This window comes from Mytilus galloprovincialis, chromosome 4 (genome assembly GCF_965363235.1).
Source record: "Mytilus galloprovincialis chromosome 4, xbMytGall1.hap1.1, whole genome shotgun sequence".
In the NCBI taxonomy this organism is placed as follows: Eukaryota; Metazoa; Mollusca; class Bivalvia; order Mytilida; family Mytilidae; genus Mytilus; species Mytilus galloprovincialis.
This window is the reverse complement of record NC_134841.1, coordinates 49,444,558-49,464,184: the sequence shown is the minus strand read 5'-3', so window position 1 is coordinate 49,464,184 and position 19,627 is coordinate 49,444,558. Positions and strand designations below refer to the sequence as shown.

General features: G+C 31.3%; 1 protein-coding gene across 1 annotated transcript in view; it reads left to right on the top strand.

Moving 5' to 3' along the window:
• The window catches only part of LOC143071043 (uncharacterized), a 42,393-nt gene extending 23,010 nt beyond the window's left edge, over positions 1–19,383 (top strand). Inside the window, exons 20-31 of the mRNA XM_076245124.1 lie at positions 570–1,892; positions 2,487–2,585; positions 4,125–4,268; positions 5,203–5,329; positions 6,171–6,268; positions 6,549–6,734; positions 8,185–8,268; positions 9,854–9,919; positions 10,613–10,693; positions 12,286–12,442; positions 13,900–14,013; positions 18,799–19,383. Coding sequence (XP_076101239.1) covers positions 570–1,892; positions 2,487–2,585; positions 4,125–4,268; positions 5,203–5,329; positions 6,171–6,268; positions 6,549–6,734; positions 8,185–8,268; positions 9,854–9,919; positions 10,613–10,693; positions 12,286–12,442; positions 13,900–14,013; positions 18,799–19,355 — 3,036 coding nt within the window. The 3' untranslated portion in view covers positions 19,356–19,383. The remainder of the gene's footprint in view (positions 1–569; positions 1,893–2,486; positions 2,586–4,124; positions 4,269–5,202; positions 5,330–6,170; positions 6,269–6,548; positions 6,735–8,184; positions 8,269–9,853; positions 9,920–10,612; positions 10,694–12,285; positions 12,443–13,899; positions 14,014–18,798) is intronic.
• The last annotated feature ends 244 nt before the right edge of the window (positions 19,384–19,627 follow it).

Below are 19,627 nucleotides of genomic sequence, written 5' to 3'. Positions count from 1 at the left end.
TATAAAAAGATAATGCTTTATATTTGAATGGAATTTACAATCTGAAATTCTAATTCTATTACATTTATATAAAAAAAAAAATATGACAATTTTAGCAACATATCATAAGATGAGAGTAAAAGATAGAATGTCATTGAATAATATATCATGATTTAATGGAAAAAAAAAGTATGTGAATTTAAATCTAATTTTTGTATTCAAGATATCTAAATAAAAAATTGTCTCAGGTGATTCTGGTATTGGCTTACAAAAAATTCGATCTTTTAAATTCATACCGTTATTACATATCACTTTATAATTTGATAATTCAATTTTGAATCTCTGTTAGTATTTAACCTTCAAGTGAGATGGAAACCAGATTTTGAATTTGTTAGTAAATTGAATTTTAGTTTTTTGAAAGGACAAAGAAAAGAAAACTTGTACAACATTTAAATTTCCTAACAAAAAATGTTAGATCAATGTAAAATATGGTTAATACATTTGTATTTATATTTGTGGGGCTTTTTTTCCCTTACTCTTTCCTATGGTTAATTATTCTATATTTACAGTGTTATATGCTTTAACTTCAGTGGAGTCATCCTGGTGACATATCCCAATCAAATGTCCAAACATCAGCTTTCAAACCAAAAACTTCTGAATCAATAAAGACAACCACCTCATTCAATCATAGATATAACCCAGAGACAAGATCACTTGACGGAACAGAGGACACTGAAGGTCATTTGATAGAAGAAGCAGAGGCTGTCACATTCAGTTCCCTTAGGTCATGCAGTTCACTTCCAGATAACCTTAGTAAAAGTTATGATCATTATCTGAACGTTCCTCGAAAAGTGCTCAGTCTTTCGCGTCAAATTGACACCAATCAGAATAGACAGTCTGATGAAAATCAAAAGAATGAAGAGAGAAGAAGAACTTTGGCTGAAAAGATAATGTATGAGATTTCTCCCATGGAGGATTATAGACGGGAACATGACAGTGAAGAAAAAGAAATTACTATTATATTGGATAAAAAGAAAGAGAAAGATATTAATCCAATTAAAAAAGGACATGAAATTGAAATTCTAGACAGATCAAGCAGTATGGAAAATGGTGATAAAGAAGATACTGCTAAAAAAGTTGTGAGTGTTGAACATTATTTCAAAACAGACAATTTTGAAAATGATTTCAAAAGAGGTGATGGTAGAAAAGAGAGTGTTGAACATGACAATAAAATAGACAACTTTGAAACTACCGTCAAAATAGATGATGTTACAAAAATAGAATGTGTGGAAAAGGATAACGGAATAGACAATGAAAGTTCTGTAAATGATAACAACACACACAATGCTGAAAAGAGAGAAAAAGCAGATGACGTTGAAAATGACATCAATGAAGATGATGTTGAAATGGATCATACTGATTCAGATCATTCGGATCATTCAGATGAATTCAGCTTCCCTCCATTGTCTGAAATTGCTCAAACTGATGACCAACCTAGTCTTTATCAAGATCCTGTAAAAACTGTGATAAAAAATGTTGTACATGAGGAACCACGACCTATTAAAACTGTACCACTGGTTCCATATTCAGATTCAGATCAAAGTGAAAATGTTGGGAACATAAAAACTGCCAGTCCAAAACTTATTAAGCCAATTGCTCATAAACCTAAAGCAGAACCAGCTGTAAGGTCAATATCCTCATGTAGCAATATAAGTTCAAAGGTTAAGAAAACAGCTGTACTACCTGTATCAGGTTCAGTTCTGGATATAGTTGTTATTTTACAAAGATTAGTGGAATTCAGTCAAACATTATGTCAGTCATTTGTGCAGAGTGTGTGGACTGTAGGGACATACCAGATGGCTTCCATTTCGTCTTTTGAAATGAAGAGGAAATTACATGAAACTAATATAAAGGTACAGTGATTCATATAGATATGTTTGAATAGTTTAGATGCCAACCATTCATCTTTTTTTGTTTGAGGATGGTCAAATTTTCTTTAAAATTAAAAATGGTTTGGTGCAAAATGTCTAGTAAAAAAGTAAATTTAAAAAGATAATTATTCCAGAAATAAAGTGAAAAAAGGTTACTGGTAGTTTCAATAGTAAAAATGTTAGGGAGAGGGGTAAATAGATACAGCATTGAGTTTAAAAAAAGTCTTATTCCTGCATAACATTGAAAAAAAAAATGACTTTGAGTATGAGGATTTGTTGGTTCATAAAAAAAACTAAACTTTCCCTGTGCAAAAGTTTAAATGGCGTCTTACAACACATTAAAAGACAAATGTTTGGTATTTGATGAAGATTTTTTTTATCTTAAATGATATGAACTTCGCTAGTTATTTATTTTCAATTTTCAATTATAATATTAATTGATAACAAATTGTTGTCCTAAAATAGGTTGACTAGATGCTTTTAACATTTACTTTTTTTTTTAATAGATATCATTATTTTTCATTAAATACTTTTAATATGCTATAAAGCGTGTACGGATTAATATTTGTTTTGTAGATGATGAACAACATTCTCCACTTGTATGCAAATAACATTTTATGTTTTGACTTGTGTGGAACTACAAACAGTGAGGCAAGGAAGTTGACTGGTTCCTTGGTAAGTATCTTTTCTCTCCAGTTACCAGTTAATTAAAAGCCAATAGAAATTAGGGGGTGGGGGGGGGGGGGGGGGGGGGGAATACATGTCATTACAAACTAACATGAAACATTCATTACCACAACATTTTCTTTCCAACTTGCATCTTCTTAGTTCTAAAGTTTGAATTATCAAGCTTTGACTAATGTCTCTATTAAACATATTTGAGCCATGACAATATCGCCAGTCTTTTGATGTAGTATTATATGTTATTCAGGTCTCACACAGGGTATATACTGTGACATTCCCGGCTTAGAGTTTATATCCCCTGAGCCGAAGGCGGAGGGGATATAAGCCCTAAGCCGGGAATGTCACAGTATATACCCTTTCTGAGACCTGAATTACACATATATTACGGCTTACCCCTGACTTAATGTTATTTTCCAGTGCATGTATTTGTTGACAACATATATATAAATTGAAAAACCCAACCTGATATGTTCGGCATACGTGAAGGATTTTCTAATTTGCTGTGAACATAATTTTGTCCTGTATGTAATAATTTATAATAACACTTTTAACATTAAATTTAAGTATTAAAAGTGTTAATTGCGTGATTTTGTATCAAAAATGTATTATTGACTGAAGCACGTCATTATTTTCCCTCTGTGAGCCTTTGACAGTCTGATAGCTTTTGACTACGTCACATAGTAACCGGTGTTATGATGACGTTTTTGAGGTTCCAATTGGGGATAAAAACATCGTATATACCTCGGCAGTTTCCTGAATATATACTGACATCTCTGTGTTGTTATCCAATCACAAACCTTGACACATTTGTCATCCGTAATATATCATATTATTCTGATATCACCTAAGTTGAACAAAGGTATACAAAAAACGTATTAATTTACATTACATTGCGTTGTACATTTGTTGAGGAAATGATAGCATTCAGGAACAAAAGTTTAACATTGCAGCAAATCTTGCATGTCTTGTATTTTCTATGCTGTATAGAGCTTATAAAGTGGCTGAAGAATTGAACTTTTCAGCAGGTACTGGGGGTTCATTTATTTTCATGTGTACCAATTTATGTGGATTGAGGAAAAATGTATTTTCTTAGATACCTGATTTAGTGATTTTACAAAATTTTGCTTATTATAAGCCTATTGAAAATTTGTACTCTATTGAACATTTTAATTTGTGGTTCACATATACCCAGGAAATTCCCAATTGGTATCCCACTATTCACGAATAAAAATGAATCTTCAATAATACAATTAGGAGATAACTGTATTGTATTTTAAGCTCAGACAACATCTATTGGTGATTTGATGGTCTCAAATTGAGTTTACTCATTAGCAGAGTCAGTAAACAGGTATTTGCAACCATCAAAACACCAATTGATGCCGTCTTAGCTTAAAATACAATATTGTTATCACCATTCTAATGAGACTGACAGAAAACAACATAAATTCATACATTTAAAATCTGTTATACGTCTTCTGTACTTGCTGGTACGTTTTCATAGCATCAAATGTATTTGTTTTATAATTTTAGTTAATGGATGACTTGCAGATGATGAAATCAAAAAGCATGATCTGGGGATGTCGTCATAATTTGTCTGGACAGAAAGATTGCTTCCATTATCTAAAGAGTAAAGCAGAGTTGTTGAGTGATCGATATGAACCTGTTACTAAGGATGTAAGACATTTATTTTATTTTAAGATTTAAATGAGATGACAAATAGAATATTTGAATAACACATTTTTGATATATTTATGAGTATTTGTGAAAAAAAGATAATAAGAAGATAAACTAATTTCTAAATAAGAGCCTGACAATAATAGTTATACTAAAAAATAATCAGTGATTTTGTCTGTTCTGAAAAATAATTTTCAAAATGACAAAAGTATTTTGCTGATTTATATAGGTCAATAGTTGCAATTGTTTCTATATAGGTAATGGTAATGTTTTGTTCTGTTGCTCAGTCCATATCTTTAACATGGATATGTATGATGGCTTGTTTCGAATCTGAGACATTTTCACATATGTGGTTAAATTTTTCAGGGTACAAAGTGAGATAAATTAGCAAAGCCTTAAAATCCTTTTGTGATGGGGCTCCTCATGGAAAAAAAATCACTTTTTTTACCAAATCAGTTCTTTGAAAAATTTAATACTTTGAACACATTTAATAGCTCCATAGTTTTTAGACATTTATTCTATATTCCTCTTCTTTCTAAATCAACATGAATGATTAAGCTCAGTCACTTGTTTATCATAGAAACGTGTCAAAAATCACTACACAGATTTTTTGTTTACACACAACTTTTAGTTCCTCATTTTGAGGTGCACGAGGGATATTGACCAATATGTGAAAAACTGCTGATTGTTGACTTTTCTTTAAACTTCATTGCTGCCAAGCAGAACCGTGGATGAGCTAAATAACAAGGTCCAAATTATTGTTATAGAGTAAAATTCTTGATTTCTGTAATAAGCTTGTCAAAAGCTCTTTTCACAAGTCTGAAAATAAAAACTGGCATTATTGCTTGGTTTTCTGTAATTCAGAACTAAGTGTTTTTAGACCAATTTAATTCAGGAATATTTGTAATTTTTTAATTGTATGTTTACTTTGTAGATGTGTACTAGGATTAATAATGTGTTCATGCTGTTGGAATGTATAAATGTCTATTATAAAAGATTAGGAAACATTTTTAAAGTGTCAACAGAAGTCACACATAGATCACAGCAACAGAAAAGCACAGGTATAGCGGTTATTTTAGCCTTTGTATAAAGAGATATAGGAAGATGTGGTATGAGTGCCAATGAGACAACTCTCCATCCAAGTTACAATTTATAAAAGTAAACCATTATAAGTCAAGGTATGGCCTTCAACACAGAGCCTTGTCTGTATTACCCTGTTTCACAGCAGGTCTTACATGTAAGATTACTCTTTAAACTTATTTTGATAACTATCAACAACTAATACTTAATTTTTTCCTATGTATACATGTACTTTCCAATCTTCGTGTTGGAAACAATCTAAAGGATAAGGTTTTATGAAGAAGGATTATAGGGAAATTTCTATTCAAAAATATAGATCAATTTTTCACTGCCTTATCCAATAAATGGAAATATTAATCTTCTAGAAGAAATACTTGTTAAAGAATTTTCAAAAATCTAAGTGTAATTATATATGGTAGTTAAGATTTACAGATTAAATGAGGTCTATCTATAGTGTGAACTATATTTACATAACAGTATTTGAAAAACTTGACTGCCCACAAGACAGTGATAATGACTGAGCTGTAGGCGAGATCTTTATCGCTGTCCCAGTCAATACCATGATCCTATTGGCAGTCCATGTATCACGATTATGACCAGTTCTTCAATAACTATTATGCTTATTTCATTGGTATTTCATGAACAACTGGTTTTCTGGTACGTTTTTTCTGTTAATGACCGATGGGAATTATAACTAAAGAATAAAGAATGTCATGTGGCCCCTTGTTATCCAGTAAGAAGAGCTAATTCTTAACTGATATGAAATAAATTAAGTTATTTGATTAATACTGACATTTTTTCTTCTTTCCAATATTTATACAGATAGTGATGATTGGAAGGAGCAGACGTCCCAGAATCCAGCAGATTTCTGTCATATATCACATGTAGTCAGTGTATTGTGTCGAATTATGGCATACAGGGTAATTATCTTAGAAAGGATTAAACATTGTAAACACATCATTGACAAACAAAAGCAAGGTCATTATAGTCTATAGAATTAATTTGTTCCTTTATTCAAAAGGCTGGTTAAAACAAGGTAAATAATCATGTATTTATATCATTTGGTATCTGGTGAGGAGTTGTTTCAAAGGCAATCATATCATATTTTTTTAATATTTAATCCAATCCTTAAAGAATAAATCTGTATTATTTTTCTTGGATGGTTGAAAAAGTTATTCTGGTATTATTTGTTTATTATAGATAAATTTATTTGTGAACGATGCAGTGACTGTATTGCTATCCCTGAAGAGACTATTGGTACCAGTAGAAGTATGTCTTTTACCATTAACACAGTTCCTCCAGTCGTACATTAATTCATTACAAGAGTGGTTATACAGAAGCTGCTACAGAAGAGTCATGGAATTTCTCTGGATTTTTATAGTCAGAGTAAGTCAAGCGTAAAAAAAACACAGAATTGAAGTAGTTCTAACCAGTATTTCCTGAAACGTATGTCATTGGCTAATATTAGCAATGTCTTAATTGAGTTTAAAAATCAAGGCTGATCAATAGTTCATTTGCCAATAACTAATTTGATTCTGTTATTACACACTATTTAAACAAATTACTTCCCTTTGTCAATCGTCGACTGGTACCATACTGGACAAAATTGGCTTTTGCCAATGCAAAGCATGATGAATTGAAAGTGATGTATCGTTGGTTTAAACAGTTTTTCATTAAAAATAATTTCTGATGTCTAAAGTATTTAGCTGAACTACAAATTAATGTTATAATAAGATTTAAAAACCTTAAAGATTATTCACATTACGCACAGATAAATTTGCTCTTACTGCTGGCTCTCCATTGTATTGAAATAAAAATTAATGTCCACCATAAGGGAGACAACTAAAAAAGGGATCTCTAAATTACAGGGTCAATTACAGAAATTGGCTCAAAGCCTATTATTTTTAAAAGTTATGCTCCTTGCAAATATTAATTATTTAGAAAATTGCATTGTTAGCGCTCTAATGTGAACAATTTTGACCAAAGTCTAACTGAAACTTATATCATAGGTTTATATCATCAATGCTTTTGACGTGTTTGAATACCAGTGCCAAGCAATTATTTTTAAAAGAGTTATGCTCCTTGGAAATATTGATTATTTGGAAAATTGCATTGTGAGTGCTCTCATGTGTACAATTCTTGTCAGATGAATTATGAAATTTGTAATGTTAGTTTATATTATTAACATGATTAATGTCCCAAACAAATTCAATAATCAATGCCAGTCAATTATTATTGAAGAGTTATGGCCCTTTAAAATATTGATTTAAGAGAAAATTGCAGAATTTTATGAAATTTAGATTATAGGCAGTGGAAGATTCCCTATGTAATCAACCATTTTCCCCACAAAACAGGGGAGGGAGCAGTAGCCCTGGAACTGCCTATTATAGGTTTATATCAACAATGTTTATAAAAGTAGGTGCCTATCAACTATATTTTTTACAGTAAAATTTAGTGTTGTCAACGGTTAACCGGTAACCGTTTGAATGACCGAAAACCGAATACCAAAAACGATAACTGGTTAACCAGACTTTTTTTCAATTTTAATAGATTTGATATGCAGTTGTATTGAAATCTTTTAATAGTTGTGTTTTCTTTAAACAATTGTCGTTGTGGTAATTAATTTGACGGATCAATTGTCCAAAATATTGATTGCTATTGTTAATCCAAAAATATAAAATTAATAAGAACTTGTCTCTCAGCTCGGGGCAAGATCTTAAGGAAACATAATTAGTTTTTAATCAGTTATACGAAAGAGTACTAGTAAAATTTAAATTAACGGCTTTCTATCATTCAATTTACTCTTTTGTTTATCATATCATCATCTTTATTCCAGAATTTTGAAAAACAAGTGTTTGAGGTACTTAAAGGAGATCATGGTTCTGTGGAATATGCTCAGCTCTTGATACAAGCCTTTACGGTATGTTAAAACCAATGAAAATGATTAAAGGGTGTCTTTGATTTTGCATTGGCATGTTATGAAAAAGAATAGAGTATTTGAAAACATAGACTAAACAGAATAAACAGTATCCCATTAATTTAAGGTAAACATAATTTAAAAAACTTTAAAATACTATTCTAATATGACATGCTTCTTTTGCTTTGTAAACAAACCCATGCTCTAAATCCAATAAAATATGTTTGTACATGGGTATATTGACTACTGCAGAAAAATAAATTTCATCAAATTCAAATTAATTTAATGTATTCTGTTAACTTAAAACACTTCCAAACTCTTAAATGAATGCTGTTAGTGACTTCAATGTGTTACAATTCGCATTTGACATATTTGACCTAGATATGACACTGTTCATGTAGCTGTTCAAATGCCACCCTCTGAAAAATACATCTAAAAAATTGTATGCGGTGTGCTTGTTTACAAACGTATAAGGGAGGTTCATGGAAGAGACTTCACAAACTATCTACACCTATACACATGGGACATCGCTCGGGCAAAAATAATCATGAATATAATGCCTACCCATGTTAAAACTACAATAAAGTATAGCTTATAAAATTGAGAATGGAAATGGGGAATGTGTCAAAGAGACAACAACCCAACCATAGAAAAAACAACAGCAGAAGGTCACCAACAGGTCTTCAATGTAGCGAGATATTCCCGCACCCGGAGGCGTCCTTCAGCTGGCCCCTAAACAAATATATACTAGTTCAGTGATAATGAACGCCATACTAATTTCCGAATTGTACACAAGAAACTAAAATTAAAAAAATACAAAACTTACAAAGGCCAGAGGCTCCTGACTTGGGATAGGCGCAAAAATGCGGCGGGGTTAAACATGTTTATGAGATCTCAACCCTCCCCCTATACCTCTAGCCAATGTAGAAAAGTAAATGCATAACAATACGCACATTTAAAATTCAATTCAAGAGAAGTCCGAGTCTGATGTCAGAAGATGTAACCAAAGAAAATAAACAAAATGACAATAATACATAAATAACAACAGACTACTAGCAGTTAACTGACATGCCAGCTCCAGACTTCAATTAAACTGATTGAAAGATTATGATTTCATCATATGAATATCAGGCACAATCCTTCCCGTTAGGGGTTTTGTATCATACCATCATAACATATATGAGAAGAACATAACCCGTGTCATGCCAACAACTGGTTTTTTGATAAATGTGTTTAGTTCCGATGCAAAGAATTTGCATGAATTATTTCTTAAATGAATGGTTTAAATCATTGTGAGTTATATGAAAATGAAGAAAATGTTATTTCACATTTTTTAAAGTGTTAGTTACACAGAAAAAGTTTTCATAGTGCTTTGTTTCACTGAGTGATAGATGTCCCCCGATTAGTGTATTGACTTATTTTGTTTCATTATGTCATTGATAAAATTCTTTACTCAGTATGACTTCTGTTAAATTTAAATTAAATTTGATTCGAATGAAAATAGAAAATTCCTTTTATTGTGAATGTGAATACTTATTTGTAGTCTCATTCTAATAATTTAAAAAGTGTTGAGAATTTTTTTTTTCAGCATTTAATGAAGTTTATGACAGAACAGAAGAGAACCATCAGGGTATCGCTACTCTTACCTGAAGCTGTAAGTTTATCTATTTGGCTGATTACCTCCCCTTGAATTTTAAAAATCAGTAAGAGAACCATCAGGGTATCACTACTCTTACCTGAAGCTGTAAGTTTATCTATTTGGCTGATTATCTCCCCTTGAATTTTAAAAATCAGTAAGAGAACCATCAGGGTATCACTACTCTTACCTGAAGCTGTAAGTTTATCTATTTGGCTGATTATCTCCCCTTGAATTTTAAAAATCAGTAAGAGAACCATCAGGGTATCACTACTCTTACCTGAAGTTGTAAGTTTATCTATTTGGCTGATTATCTCCCCTTGAATTTTAAAAATCAGTAAGAGAACCATCAGGGTATCACTACTCTTACCTGAAGCTGTAAGTTTATCTATTTGGCTGATTATCTCCCCTTGAATTTGAATGGTATTGGTTGATGTCAAGGCATGGCGACCAATGAGTTTTTATTATTTGCAATAATAAAAACCTCACAACAATTTCTGAATTTACAGTAACTTAAAAGAAATTTCTGTTTCACAAAATGATTGAATTTAAACACAGAAACCTCCTGTACCAAACATTACTCCTATTTCATTTCTAAATGTTTTTCAGGTTTCCCAGAGCAAATCAACAACTTCTGAAGCGAAGTTATGTTTTTATGGAATAACAATATTGATGATTATCATTTGATTATTGACTTTTGAACTGTTTCAGGAAAATGTAATGTTCAGGTTACAACTTTGTGCTACAGCCACCAATCAGCTGATTACTCTATATAGGCATGTCATAGATTATGTAAGTATAACTCACTGTATTGTCTTTATGATAGATATAGGAAGATGTGGTATGAGTGCCAATGAGACAACTCTCCATCTGAGTAACAATTTATAAAAGTAAACCATTATAGGTCAAGGTACAGCCTTCAACACAGAGTTTTGGCTCACACCAAACAGCAAGCTATAAAGGGCCCGAAAATTACTTTTGAAAAACCATTCAAACGGGAAAACCAATGGTCTAATCTATATAAAAAACAAGAAACACTTATGAACCACATAAACAGACGACAACCACTGAATGATGACTATAAAGAGAATCGTGACCATTATAAGACATTGTCAGATTAATATTCATGGAAGTGACAACAATTAAAGTCCGTGACAGAAAAATCAGGATTGACATATTTTTAAACTTGCTATTTTACTGAAGTAGCCAATTATAAGGTCCTGTATTGTCAAGTCTTAAATATTGAGAATCAATTAATGCTATATTTTATCATGTCATGAAGTTGAAAAATTACTAAGTAGACTGAGCAGACAACTGGAGGATTGAATTATATGATTGGTTGAATAATGTTTCATGCCACTTTCAAGACCTTCAGTTTGAAAACTTACAAGCATAGTCAATTAAGATTGGAGTCGAGGGGCACCCTCCATGTGGGGGATTAGAACTTCAGTGTTAACAGGCTAGTGATATAGTAGTTCAACTACTTAGACCAGTCAGCCACCCACAGAATCCCCTCTGAAAGTTTTGTTACATTGACATATAATTGCATCTCTCTTTCTATGCCTGTACCAAGTCAGGAATATGACAGTTGTTGTCCATTTGTTTGATGTGTTTTGTCATTTGATTTTGCCATGTGATTAGGGACTTTCCGATTGAATTTTCCTCTGTGCAGTATTTTTGTGATTTTCCTTTTTTTCATAGATATAGGAAGATGTGGTATGAGTACCAATGAGACACCTCTCCATCCAAAAAACAATTTATAAAATTCAACCATTATAGGTCAAGGTATGGCCTTCAACACAGAGCCTTTTTTCACACCGAACAGCAAGCTATAAAGGGCCCTAAAAATTACTATGACCATTCAAACGGGAAAACCTACAGTCTAATATATAAAAAAACGAGAAACGAGAAACGGGTATGAACTACATAAACAGAGTACATCAGATTCCTGACTTAGGATAGGTGCAAACATTTGCAGTAGGATTAAATGTTTTAACGGTACCAAACCTTCTCCCTTTTCTGAAACAATAGTTTACATCACAGCATAGAAAAACACACTATAAAAAAATATCCAAAAAAATACATATATTAGAGACAGATAATTGGGAAGCTAAAACTTTTTTCATATTTTGTTGCAACTGGTGATATTTTCTAATTTTAGTAAACGCTATGTAAAAAAAAATTCTATTGAAATCAAAAGTATCAGTCATATACAAGAAAAGTCCTGTAAAATTTAGAGATAAATTTTACACATTTTAAAAAAGAAAGAAGCTTTTTTATTTATAAACACAAACAATGGGTTGGATGGAAATGTAATAACACTTAGTTTACTTTTGTTTCACTAGTAATTCAGATGATTTTTTTTCTTCCCCAATTTTAATCAGTACAACGATGACGATTGCACAGATTTTACAGTACACTTGATACTTCACAAGCTGAGAGAAGATTTACTAAAGTATAGAAAATGTTTCAGCGGATCAGAGTTTGTGAAGTGGATAATGGAGAACCATAACTTGATTAAACCACTGAGTTCACAATTAGGTAAGTCAAACAGTGGTCTCAGATTTTCTCACTCATCTATTTTTTTAGCTGTGGTGTATGAACTACTATTATCTACTTAGTCGTAAATACATATCTTTTTACTCGATTTATCCCTTTCCTGACCAGTTAATTATTTTGATTTAATCAATGTGTGGTTCATTTAATCTCAGTTCTTCATTGGTCAAAATTCGATTATGACGTCAAATTTTCTTGCTTTCCTCAGAAATTCCTATTGTGACGTCACAAAAAAAGGCGACCATGCCTGATGACGTCATGAAGAAAGAACACATCTTTCTGCAGATCGATTGAAAAAAGGGTTAAGATTGTCTTCATATAGCTATATATATATAGTCTAAAAATAGTAAAGAAAAACAGATTCCACCAAAAAATCTCGTCCAATACAATATTTATCCTCTCTTAACAATTAAACATTTTAAAACGTGAGGCTCGCAGAGCATTTTGAAAAATTTGAAAATTTAACAGTCTCGAGTGTATATATATTGTATCACACTGGAAGCAGTGGTAGAATCTATATGTAAACTGTATGTGTAATACAATCAATGGCTGTATCAACCTTTATGATATTGATACACATTAATGATATCAGTCATGATTGTAAAGGCTTTATCAAATCCCTAATCTAATCCATATGAAAAAAACATCTACTTGAAGTAAATAATCAAATGTTTATGATGTGGCTTTTTCTATATCACAACCAGTATGAACCCTCAACCAATATAATACCTCAAGTAGAGCTCTTGTGATCTCAGGTCAATACAATGTGTTATAACACAACTTAAACAAGGAAGACTGGTTGAATATTTGTGCTTACCATTAAATGCCTTGGTCTACTGAGGATAAAAAAAAGCACAATTTACCAGCTTAAAAGTTAAAAAGAAACTTCTGAAAATAATGTTATAAAGACAAAAAAGTGAAAGTACCAAAATCCTCAGATATAATTTGTGGTATTTTCTACGATGTCAAATATCAATCTTTTTTTGTAACTTTTCTATAGGAGACACTTATAATCTATGGTTAATAAACTTCAAAGTTTCATAGACTTTTAAGTCTCTGTCAATTCTTAGAAAGTCTAGGAATAATTTAAAAGAATGACGGACAGAAACTAATATTTTTATGCCCCACCTACGATAGTAGAGGGGCATTATGTTTTCTGGTATGTGCGTCCGTTCGTTCGTTCGTCCGTTCGTTCGTTCGTCCGTCTGTCCCGCTTCAGGTTAAAGTTTTTGGTCGAGGTAGTTTTTGATGAAGTTGAAGTCCAATCGACTTCAAACTTGGTACACATGTTCCCTATGATATGATCTTTCTAATTTTAATGCCAAATTAGAGATTTTACCCCAATTTCACGGTCCACTGAACATAGAAAATGATAGTACGAGTGGGGCATTCGTGTACTGAGGACACATTCTTGTTTTTATTATTATCTATTTTATTTCCAGGTTTGCCTACAGATTATATTCTTATAACTAAAGAAATAGCAGCATTAATGGGCAGGAGATTTTTGGAAAGTAACCTGATAGTAGATGCAGAAATTTATGATGAACATGATCAAGGTATAGCCTATGGTCTTATTATCTAAAGAAAATGCTTGCGACAAATTGATGACTTACAATCACCTCCTGCATATGGCATGTTTTCAATCAGAATCCCCATCTGTCATACCTCCTATGAGGGGGATAGGACCTTTATCAGGATTCAGGATCTCATGTTTTTAAGCAGGGATTTCTTGATCAGGACCCCTCCTTCCCCCTCTCTCGTATAGAGTGGCTCACAAAATGTTTGCTCTTTGTCCTAGTCAACACACCTCGGAAAACCTACTGTTTTAAAGTAAAAAAAATACTGTTTTGAATATGATTGAAATATTTGCAACTTGACATTAAACAAACTATTCTCAATCAGTGATAAATATCATATGGTTTCTGTGGAAAACAGTATGTGCAAACAATGATAAGTTAAAATAATCTACTTAATGAAAAAACAAGGAAAAATGTGTATGCTTCTATGAAACATATTGTTTCAAGAATAGACAGGTATCGCTACCATATATCAAGCTCTTGCTTTAAAGGGAAACTTCGCAAAAAAATCAAAAATTGATATTATGTTCATTCTGTATAAAAATGCTCAAATTCATGAATATTAAAGTTTTATTCTGCTTGATAAGAGATCACCATCGATTTTAAATTTAGAGTATCAATTCTCTCCGGTCGGCCATTTTGTTACCTTCTCCGAATTGCTCCCAAGATATGTCTAAGGACCAAAACTACAGTAACCCGATGTAGTCGTGATTGCGTGTTGATATCTTGTCAATCGTACGGTTGTTTTATCCGACTAGTTAACTATAACTAAGTTGATACAGAACATTTTCTTATCTTTTTTTTTTAATAACCATGATCTGTTATTTTTAACAATAATGATAATATTGGAATTAGTTAAAAAGTAAAAGTTTCAAATCATAAATAAGTGTTCCGTGAAACTTGAATTGTTTTCGGAAATCTAATTAGTTCATAATTCGTTTATGTAATAAACTTTATTCAAATAAATTAGGATCTTCGCTCCACTGATCACCTGCATGGCTAAAGGTATTACTCCCAAAGGTATTGCAGGGGGTGTGACACGTCCAGGTATTCAAGCGATTTCCTGTCGAGCTTGCAAATTCATGCATCGTTTCACTTCTTAGGGTATTGGTCAGTGTACACGGCCGATAACTTATAACTTTTCATTTTGAACTATTAGGTGTATAATATGCTTCTCTAATTTTTGTGCTATTTTCACATTTCCTGACCGGTGTGAGAAAAATATTTCTCCTCACTAGTGAAAAATCTGTTCTCGGCAAATGATTAGTCGAAATTTGATTATGACGTCAAAATGTTTTGTTTTCTTCTCAATTTTCCTATTGTGACGTCATGAAAAAAGGCAACCTTGCCTGATGACGTCGCATATAAAGAGCACAATTTTCTGAAAATCTTTGAAAAAGAACGATAAAAAGCATTAGAGAAACAGATTCCGACACTATAACTCGTGTATTACGATATTTCTCCACTCTCGACAGTTAAATTTTATTATTTAAAGGGCTCGGCAAGCCTCGCGCTTTAAATAATAAAATTTAACTGTCTCGAGTGGAGAAATATCGTAATACACTTGTTGTAGTGTAAGAATCTATATATCTCTATCTTGCGTGTCCGAAAGTGATATTATATACTAGTCATTACTAAACTCATACCAAGGATTTGTATAGTTAGTCTAACTATACAAATCCTTGCTCATACGCTTGTTTATGAATAAAATTTCTGATGTAAAGAAAATTATTTATAAAAATATAGATAATACCTAAAAATAAACAACAGATTTGATGAAATAAAAATCTATATACATATTTTTTGTCAATGGTGAAGGACAGATCGGACCATACCAGAAATTTTGATTTAAAAAAATGTACGCACTTGTCGACCATCGTATATACGCCATAAAAGTTACGGAACTATAGCGCAAATTCAAATATATACATGTATACATTGTACATAAGAAAGAAACATACATTTTGTGTAAATTGTGGTAAAAGTTTTGTTAGTGGACTAGTCCACGTATGCCAACAGTATGTAATCATCAAATGTCGAAAGACTATTGTATACCAAAAGAAGAAGAAGAAGAGATTTAAATACAGGTCGATATATAACTTTCTTTGGCTCATCGAAGTTATGGACATTTATATATCAATTAGATTGTTCTCGAATAAAAGAAGAAATTCGTCATCATCACAATTGTTCCGACATGCATGTTATATGTACGCAACTGGACGTACACTAATAATCCCTAAGGGATGTGAATATTTTCCAGGAAAACTATAGAGTATCAAAGTTTCAAATCAATTTCGGGATTTATTTTCTTTCTTGATATTCAATGACAGCAATTTAAAGAACAAACTGCTTGTCCGCTTTATGGGTATTCTTGCCAGTTGAAACAGACTTATAATAACATTAAACAATAGGGAAAGATGACATTAAATTCGTTCTGGTTTTTTTTTATACATTGTTGGTCAAATAGCTAAAGTATTATATATAATTGGGCCCGATATAGTTACGGTGTGAGACGAAGACTATTTTGTTAAGGACATTACCGATTATGTAAAACAAAATGTTGTTGTTTTTCACACTTGAAAAGCATATATGTTCGTAAATTTCGATTCCATTCCAAAAAGATTCTTAAATTTTCTGTCAATTTTCTGTAAATTTTTTAAAAAAATTATCAAATATCTGAAGTATTTGTGCGTTGTGAGATTTGAAATATTTTGATGAAAACATTAATTCCTAAATAGGTAATTAAAGATAACTTTGGATGGACTAAATTATATAATTGCAATTGTTAATGATCTGTTTGAAATATTTAAGGCTGCCGATCCTAATCTAAAATTTTTGGTTCATACACTCGTAATTAGAAGGCTATTTTTATTTATGAATTTATACTTCAATTAAAATAATAAAGTATTTTATCGTTACTGAATTAATCAAAAGTCATAATTCATTTAAAAGTGATCTTATCATGCTTATGCAAAATATAAAAATATACAACAGCTATCCAGTTATTGTGCGACCTTATTATTCCCGTTAATTAATTAACTTTTTTTTACATTTCTGCAGGGACGTCTATATAAGTCCTTGATTTCTGTGTCTAAAACTTTGACTGACTCCCGTTTTCAATTCATACGAAATGTTGTTCACACCTTCAAGCCAGTAAACCGTTACGCCTAGATTTCACTGAATGAGGATCAAAGGATTAGAACTACATAATGCTAATCCTTTAATTACCTTGAGTTAACCGACGCACTCAACATTCTTTAGGTGTCACAAAACAATACACATTTTATTTCCACCGTACAAGCAAGTGAAAATGCTAGCGCACGAAACTGGCAGATACTCCAGGCCGCCTACACCCGTAGAAGATAGACTTTGTTTGTTTTGTGAAAGTTGCAGTGTAGAGACTGAAAAACATTTTCTGATGGAATGTGCACTTTATGACGATATTCGGTATAACCTTTTTCATGAATGTTCAAAATTAATTCAAAATTTTCACAGCCTTGATATAGATAATAAATTTATTGAAATTATGAAATGTTAATTTATACAATATTCCCTATGCAAATTTTTATATAAATTTATCTGGCGAAGAAAATTGTTTAACAGCTCTTTATGAAATTTTTACTAGCTTCAGAGTTTTATTATTTTAATTTTACTGATTTCGACAATTTTTATATATATATATTTATTGAATATAGTGATTTCCTTTTTTTTATTTTTTTTATTTTAATGGTGAATTTTTTGTGACTTGTATGTTTTTTACGGAATATATTTGAATTTTTATAGAATTTTAAGCTTTTTAGTGTCTCATAAGTCGTTTTTATGGCTGGATATTGATTGTTTTATGTGTATATATTTATATAATGTTGCTTATATTTATGTCAATCAATATGTGACACTTTAATAAACTATTTACTTACTTTTGCTGGAATGAAGCAAAAAGGTCAAAATACAAACGTGTTTTTTTATTACACTATTGATCATGTCAATTTCATATGTTTGTTTAAAGTATTTGTAGAAAAAATCATAAAAATGTTCTCTTGTATGAATTAATTTTATTATTAAAATTCGATTTAAAATATCCACACGATCTAATTTTAAAAGTTGCATGGCTATCACTTATTTTTCGTTGGTTAATAGCTACACCAAAAGTCGTCGATGCGCTTTAAATGGCGTTATTAGATGGTAAACGAACAAGACTTAATTGAGATATTTTCACTCCCGGCATGCATCAAAGACTTAAACTACGTCACATAAGTCAGGAAGTTTCAAGAAATAAAATTAATAATTCCCAATTTTCTCCTTTATCAGATTTCATATCAAAATAAAACTTGGTGAATATGTTTTTTATGGTATTATGAACAAAATAAGATGAAAAGTGAAAATTCGCGAATTATCCTTTTAAGTTGAGATAAGAATCAGCTTATATTATGACATACTAGTCATAAAAAGTTTTAATTTACTGTAATTTTAAGATATCAGTTACACGAAAAATGAAAATCTACTGTAAACAACCTTTTTTTTTTTAAATTTTTTTTTTAAATATTTAGGGAATAATCTGTAGACAGAAAATATTTTCGTCATTGTAAACTTTTCTTAAGCAGATATGATTAATAGAATACCCATTTCCCAAAAAAAATATTTATATCTGCTATAGTTTTTCAGCCTTGAAGATTTTCTTCTACTATGTGAATTTTGGTCAATAGCAAATTAGAAGATTTTTTTGTTACAACATACAATATGTACTTTACTTCTATATATTTGTAGATAATAGACTTGACCTGGATACTAGCCTTGATGCAACAAATTATCCTCAATTGAGTATCATGGAAAATGAACAAAATAACAGAAAGGGAGATAACTCATCAACTGATAGTGATGCAACACCAACTGATACATATCCAAAAACTCAATATCGGGTACATGGCAAAACTTTAGTGTCACCTGCGCAGCTACCAAGACAGGCAAACAGAAGCTTTAATAAACCAGTCTTTCAATTATCATGTGATACACCAATGTCTTTCAGTACATTATTCACAGAGAGTGATGGCCCGGTATTTGAAAATTGTGATAATCATTTTTACTACATTGCTACCATGACAACTCTCCACAATGCAGAAAACCATGAACCTCCATCAGAGTTAGATATTTTAGTGGACCAATGTTTTCAAAGTCATGTTTCTGCCAATTATTTACTGCATATTATTTATAGTCGTAGAAAGTTTGATTCCTGTGCCAAGATTTTTCTCCAGAACCAATCAGCCTCTGTTCTTAGGAAACTTAAAGCAGATTTAGAAGATCATACTTCTTGTGAAATAAGTTAGATTTATTGGAGAATCTGATCATATTTGATTTTCATGACAGATTTCCCTATATAAATGCTTAAGATGTTGACATCTATGAATTGAATTTGTGTTCAGGAAGCCAAGCATACTCAAGTTTCTTATATGATTATGTTACAATGAAAATAAATTATGAATGTGCGTTATGTTAAAATATATGAATAGTTTTGATTTTAATAATAAAACAAATGTCTTCTTGTATATCAGATATGAACATTTTGATCTCATTTTCAAGATAATCTTTGCGAAAAATT